Below are 7,060 nucleotides of genomic sequence, written 5' to 3'. Positions count from 1 at the left end.
AGAACTCTTTAGAGCTTTGATTTGACCATTCCCCCCCCCCCCCCTCCCTCCCCAGTCAATCTAATCAAGAATAAAACCAAGAAGGTTAGTAAGCGATCAATATAGATCCAAACCAAGTAAACTTTAAATTGAGGATGTTTTAGTAAAAAAACTCCCTTTTTGATTTACTGTTTTCTAGTGAATTCACCTTGTTTTGGTAAAAGAGTCTTTGGGGTCTTTTATAGTGATCATAAAGGTGTGTAGGGCAGCTCCCAGATGATGTGAAATTCACTCTACACGAATTATATACAAAAACTTTCCTTGCAAGTATTATGAAACCCTACATGCATGCGCATACTTGAGGCATATGTGCGCATGCTCCATGCGTAAGCATACTTAATGGCATGCGTTCAAAGTTTACGAGTTGGGCCTTAAATCAACCCCGAGCCTCCAAGTGATGTTGTCATTAGTGAATGGGGGCTCAAGTTGTAAGGGGTACAAAATGAGGTGTCTACACCATCGAAGACCAAGAACTTTAGTTTGGTGGTGGTGGTTAGGTGGCAGAAAGTGAGGGGTGGGGGTGGGGTGGAGGTTCAATTTATAAGTTTTGGGTAAGACGGAAAATGAAAGTGTAAACCAATTTTTGTTATAAGTGTCTTTATTTTATGGTCAATTGAAAAACAATTTCCAATTGACCAACATTTTTTGTCGCCCTAAACACCCATGAATGTATAAAATATTTTCTAGAAATCAATTTTTATTGAACCAAACACAGCCTAAGGAGCTGTTTGTTTCATTGTCAAATATTATTTGATGGAAAATACCACTGAAACATGAAATGACTAAAATACCATTAAGATGTCAAAAATCACCAAATTGTCCTTGAAACCTCCAATATGACTAAAATATTCTTACAATCACTAGTAATAATAATAATAATAATAATAATAATAATAATAAAAACCAGAATATCACTATAAAATTACCAAATTTAATGGTTCTTATACTATTATGATACTTTTCAAAGTAATTGCAAGTAGTTTAGTCATTTTGAAGTTTAAAAATATATTTTAGTCTTTCGCTTATTTTGAGGTTTCAATTATATGTCGGTCATTTTAAAAGTTTTTGAGTGGTATCTAAATCATTTTATATGTTAAAGAGAGAATTTTGGTCATATTCCAAGCTTTGTGGTATTTTGTCATTTTATAGATTTTTGGACTATTTTTTGACATCCTTAATTACCATGGTATTTTTGTTAGTTTTAAAGTTTGTGACTATATTGGGACAATTTAATGTTAAAATTTTAATTATTACTAAAAAACCAAGTATTACAATATTAGGTTCTTGGAATGGAATTTGATGGTAATGTGACTTACAAACCAAAACACCGTAATCTTCTATCTTGCATTATAAGGGGGATCATCTAATGTGACGTAGATAATAAATTAGTACTATCAATTGTAATGTCGGTACCATTGAATATGACCAAAAATATAAGGGGGACCATCAAATGTGACATAAGTATTATTGTATGTGATATTTGTACTATCCAATTTAACGTGAGTACCATTCAATTTGAATGAAAAGATTAAGATCGATTATGAAAAAATAAAAATAAAAATAAAAATTACTTAATGCAAATAATCAAAATTTCATTAGATCTTTTAAAATTTTATTAATAGAGTTTTGAATGGAAGGAATCATTCATTATGACTAAAAAATAAGGAAATTACATAATCTGACAATGGTATTGTCATATATAATGTTCGTACTACCCAATGTGATATTAGAACTATCTAGCGTAACTAAAAAGTAAGAAAACCGCAGAATGTGACAATGGTATCATCATACATGATATTGGTACTACCCTATGTGACATTGAAACCATCCACTGTGACTAAAAAAAACTATTGAATGTGACAATTGTACAGTCATATGTAATGATGGCACCGCCCAATGTGACTAAAAAAACAAGGGAACCACTGGATATAATAATAGTACGATCACAAATGATGTTGGTATTACTTAATGTGATATTAGAACTATCATATGTGGGTAAAAATAAGAAAACTATCAAATGTGATAAAAGTACAATCATATGTGATAGTGGTATTGCTTAATTTGACAATGAAATCATTCAATATGACTAAAAAATAAGAGAATCACCGAATGTGACAATAATATAATCATATGTAATATTTCTTATTATTTAATGTGACGTTGAAACTATCAAATATGATGTTTTAGTAACCTGTTATATGACTAAAAAATAAGAGAATCACCGAATGTGACAATAATATAATCATATGTAATATTTCTTATTATTTAATGTGACGTTGAAACTATCAAATATGATGTTTTAGTAACCTGTTATAGCATATTTGACTACTTATGCATACCATATGCCAAAAAAATAGGATTACTATAGAATTTCGCATTTTAGCAAATGGTAAATCCTCAGGTTAAGTTTTTGTAACTATATATAGTATTTGAAGATAAGATAAGATTAAATTATATGGGATAGGATAACTATCAATCTCCTATCTGTTTTTTTGTTTCCTAAAAAAATAGTGCAAATGACTCTATTATTGAACATTTTATTAACGATGCTAGGATCATAAGAGCTTAGACAAGTTTTGCCACCGCTCATCGTGTGATAAGTTTTGACTGATAAATAAATAGCTACTTTTTTTCTACCTCCCACAGCTCGTCTAATTTGTAAAAAAGAACGATGTAATTTTAAGTGTACCTTACATATTTCGCATTTTATATTGTCGGTTAGAATTAAAATCCCTTGATTAAGGTGAGGGGGCCAATTTGTCACAATCCACAGCACGTGTCTGCCATCAAGGTGGATGCCATGTTGCTCTGAGGAATAGGACAAAACAATTGTCTAATCACAGGGGTATACTTGTAAAACAATCCCCGACTAACTCCAATCTGATCTTGAAGAGATATTATTTAGCGGACCCCGCATATTATGCCTTGTCTTCATCCTTATCCACCCCCTCCCTCTATTTCCACTCATCATTTTCCCTCTGCCAGTGACACATAATTTCAACTTGTTTGTATAGTTGTGAACCCCATAGTTTTATTACAAACAAATATAAAAGACACTTGGAACTAGTAGAAAGATCCATCTAGAAACTGCAATTTTTAATTGAGGGTAAAGAGATATTTATGCATCAACTTTCTCTATATATGTAACGCTAACTCCTATGCAAAAGTTAGGAAAACCTGATCCATTACAAACAAACAAAAAAAGAAAGAAAGCAAAGAGAGAAAGATGGTTCTGCTAGAGAAGCTTTGGGATGATGTTTTGGCTGGACCTCAGCCTGATCGTGGCCTTGGCAAGTTGAGGAAGATCTCCACCAAGCCCATCAACATCCCAGCCCCAGGTATATATATAAATATATATATATATTAAAGAAAATTCAATAGTTGAGTAAGGAGAAATTTAACCTGAACGTATTGAAATAATTAAAAACTGTTACTTGAGTTACAAGTTTCTCCTTGACAAAAGTATGTGCTTCGATGTTATGTATATGATCATGGAAGTTTCGTTCTTACATATATTATTTGGTTGCATGGTGTTAGATGTGGATATTGGAGAGGGGAGCAAGTTCCAGAGGTCGTTGTCCATGCCAGCAAGCCCGGCTATTCCGGTGACACCAACAACTCCAGCGTCAGCCCGTAAGGAAAACGTTTGAGGAGCGTGTTCCACCCAGGTAGCAACCTTGCCACTAAGAAAATTGGTAATCAGTACTTTGACAAGCCACAGCCTAACTCTCCCACTGTCTATGACTGGTACGTAGTCTACATAACACTTGCATATCCAAATATTTGCATGCTACTTGGCAGAGTGATGATCTGGTTGTTTATCCACCAGATCTATATATCTCATATATCTTATATATGTATCTTACATCTAGAAATGGAAGATCTATATGATATATGAGATACATGCTCCTCGAGGTGAGGAGAGAATTTTATGTTGATCTTTTTATGATTAGAGGGCTTGAAATGGTCATCTGGGGTTGATTTGAATTATTACTAATACGAAGTGGGTTGTTTATGTGTTCACAGGCTCTACAGTGGTCAGACCAAGAGCGAGCATCGCTGAGGAGGTGACAGGTTACCGATCGAGGCTTGCATTGCATGTAAATAGCGCTTTTGTTTTGTTTTGTTTTGTTTCCCAGTGTTGGACGTGTCGTTTTCACAGTAATGTGAGTACGTGTCCTAACTAGGCTTGGTTTCTGATGAGCTAGCTGACTATTAATATATGTAAGCTTTGTGTGAGTAATGTAAGCCTTTATGTTGTAGAAATGGTGTCACGGTAATTGAATTTTGTAAGTAGTATCTTCTTAAGGAAGATGATGATGACGACGATGATGATGATCAGCAGCTACTTTTCTTATTAATAAAATAAATCCTATTATGCGTATGTTCGTTGCAAATGTAATCAGAACTTTGAGTACTGCATATTATAGTGAGGAAGTGATGTTTATCCTTGTGGGTTTATTATATTGTATAATTTAATTATATTTTAGTAAAAGGATAACCTTGATGCTGCCTTTTTTAAAGGAGGGTCTAATGAATATACACGATGTGGACCCACATGGAAAAGGATAAGATGGGACCAGGAATCAGAAGGACAATAATGCAGCAATGTTTATCAATGACTTTGGGCAAGGGTGGTCCCTTCCTCTTTGATTATATTAAACGCATATATCCTACACAAATCATCATTAAGATAAGAAAGGATAATAGTGGATTAAAAAAAGAAAGAAATGTGATGTTTACCTACTTGATGTGACCCTTTTTTTCCAACCTTTAACTGAGCATTATTATCGTGAACTGTAATTTGCGAAATGAAGGACGATAGATGTAAAAATATTATATTAGTATATTACGTTGTAATATTATATTATTATAATTTTATATTACTGTAATTTTATATTAAAAAATAATTATGATAATGTTAAAAAAAAAAAAAAATTAAAAATTTTATTGTTACATTATCTTAATATACATTACATTAAGAGAACATCATAATAAATCATCTGTCCCAGGCTTGGTAAAGTGGCAAATCTATAGTACTACAGGTAGATTTTAAGCTTCTAGGTGTGAAATATTAGTTCGGAGAGAGTCCACTCAATTATGAATATGTTGTCTCGAGTGAGACATGGACCCGTGGGTCTTGTTGATAACAACATTATCGGTTGTAGGTATATTAGTGGTTCAAAGCCGGCTGCTTGAAGGCAAAGATTGACTAATATTACATATATTGTCGTTGAGGGGGGGGGGGGGAATGGTCAAATCAAAGCTCTAAAGAGTTCTAGTATTAGAGGTAAAGGTTCAAAATTTTTCTCTTTCATTCTTGTTTGTTTATTTGGTTTTCATTGTGTTTTCATGCTTTGATATATCTGTTGTTAGCTTAGGTTTACTCTTATATTAGTATAAAAGCACGATAGGTTGCTAGAAGTGTGTTTTATTTGTTGTTTGCTTGTTGTTTCTGAGTTTGCGTTTCTGGGTGTGTATGCGTGTGCATGTGTAAGCATGCTAGCTTGCATGCGTATGCATGCACGTGGGATGCGTACACGTACCCTATGCATGCACATGCTTGCTTGCTTTCAGAAACTCAAATTTCAGATTCTTTGTGTTTTATCTATTTTGCTTAGTTTCTTTCACATGTCTAGTCCCTATTTAGTTTAGTTTTGAGTGTTTAGATCTTTAGGTTAGTAGAATAACATGTTTTACCTTGCTTATTAGATTAAAGATTAGGGTTTCACATGCTTGGATAATAACATGAACATGCATTGATTTATAGGTGTTGTTATGCAGTGAGGTAAGTAAGGTAAATCATACATAATTATATGGACCGGCATTTAATTTGGATGATGAACATGCTTGTTTAATGAACATGATGAATATGCTTAATTGACGAACATGATGAGTATTCTTGATTCTATCATCTCTTTGATATTACTGCTATGTGTACCCAAAAATGGTTATCAAGCTCAACTCTTACTTGGGCTCGCAATCTATTTGTTATGTGGGCTTTGGGTTTACTACTACGGGTGGTCCTATGTTTGGAGACTCAAATACACGCTCTTGTTTTTACAAGCCCTCCTCTTTATCTTGTAGAGCCGCTCTCCTTTCTCTCTTAGTTCAGTCACTCTTATCTCTCATTTCTCTCTCCAGAATCACCAAACCCCATTTCTCAATCCATTCTCCTATTTATAGCTTGAGATGAGTGGAGGTATCATGATTACTTCCTTACTCGTGTGAATGGAGGTTCAATTCCATCATTCTTAAGTGGATGTTCCATCGGGAAAGGTGGTAATGGTATTGGAACTAATTCCCACCTCCAAAAGACCGCTCAGCAACGGTATTCCCAAAGGCACTACCAGGCGGCCGAGTATAAAGTATCCCCAGCCAGGATAAAGACGATCGGGAGGAGCTCACTTTTGGTATTCAAGACTGCGTATCCTCATTTTAGCCCTTGGGCCCAGATTGGACCCTAAGGTGTCTGGATCGAGGTTATGGGTCCAATGGGGATGGGGTGGTGTACTAGGCGGCCAGGCCAGGTCCCAAGGCCCAATGGGCCTAATACTCTGGCCCGTACAATAGCCCCTCCTTGATTCGTGCCCGGCTACTGGGACCAAATCAAGGACAACTTGAGTGGTGTTAGTGACTCCTTAAGAAGCCTAACCATCAGCTACTGAATAGACAAGACAGCCATCAACACTTTCTTAAAAAGAGCGCTATGCCAAGCTATCATATTTAACCGTCATCATAACCTAACGGTTCGTGACCCAAGCCCACATGTGTGGGGGTTACAGAAAGAAGCCAGAAAGATTTTCCTGCCTCCCACTTCATTAAATGCTTTCAATCCTATAAATAGTTTCTCTAGATTTTTCATTTTACTCTTTACATCCTCTCTCCTTCAATTTCCTCTGTGCCAAGCATACTCCTCCTGTGCGTAACACTCCACTCCAAATCATCACTTCCTAGAGCCTAAACTAATTTTTCTTTACTCTTCCCCCTTCTTTCAATTTTTCTTCACTCTAAAGTTTAG

At 35.0% G+C, this 7,060-nt stretch overlaps 1 protein-coding gene across 1 annotated transcript; it reads left to right on the top strand.

Annotated features, from left to right (window-relative positions):
- Window positions 1-3,041: 3,041 nt before the first annotated feature.
- On the top strand, window positions 3,042-4,423 carry LOC112040970 (auxin-repressed 12.5 kDa protein). Its single transcript, XM_024073887.2, is given in 4 exon segments — window positions 3,042-3,377; window positions 3,577-3,684; window positions 3,687-3,786; window positions 4,066-4,423. Coding segments are annotated over 4 exon segments (357 nt in total). The 5' UTR covers window positions 3,042-3,265; the 3' UTR covers window positions 4,103-4,423.
- Window positions 4,424-7,060: the final 2,637 nt, after the last annotated feature.

The sequence above is a fragment of the Quercus suber genome, unplaced genomic scaffold (genome assembly GCF_002906115.3).
Source record: "Quercus suber isolate HL8 unplaced genomic scaffold, Cork oak 2.0 scaffold_332, whole genome shotgun sequence".
NCBI lineage: Eukaryota > Viridiplantae > Streptophyta > Magnoliopsida > Fagales > Fagaceae > Quercus > Quercus suber.
This window is presented reverse-complemented; position numbering and strand designations above follow the sequence as displayed.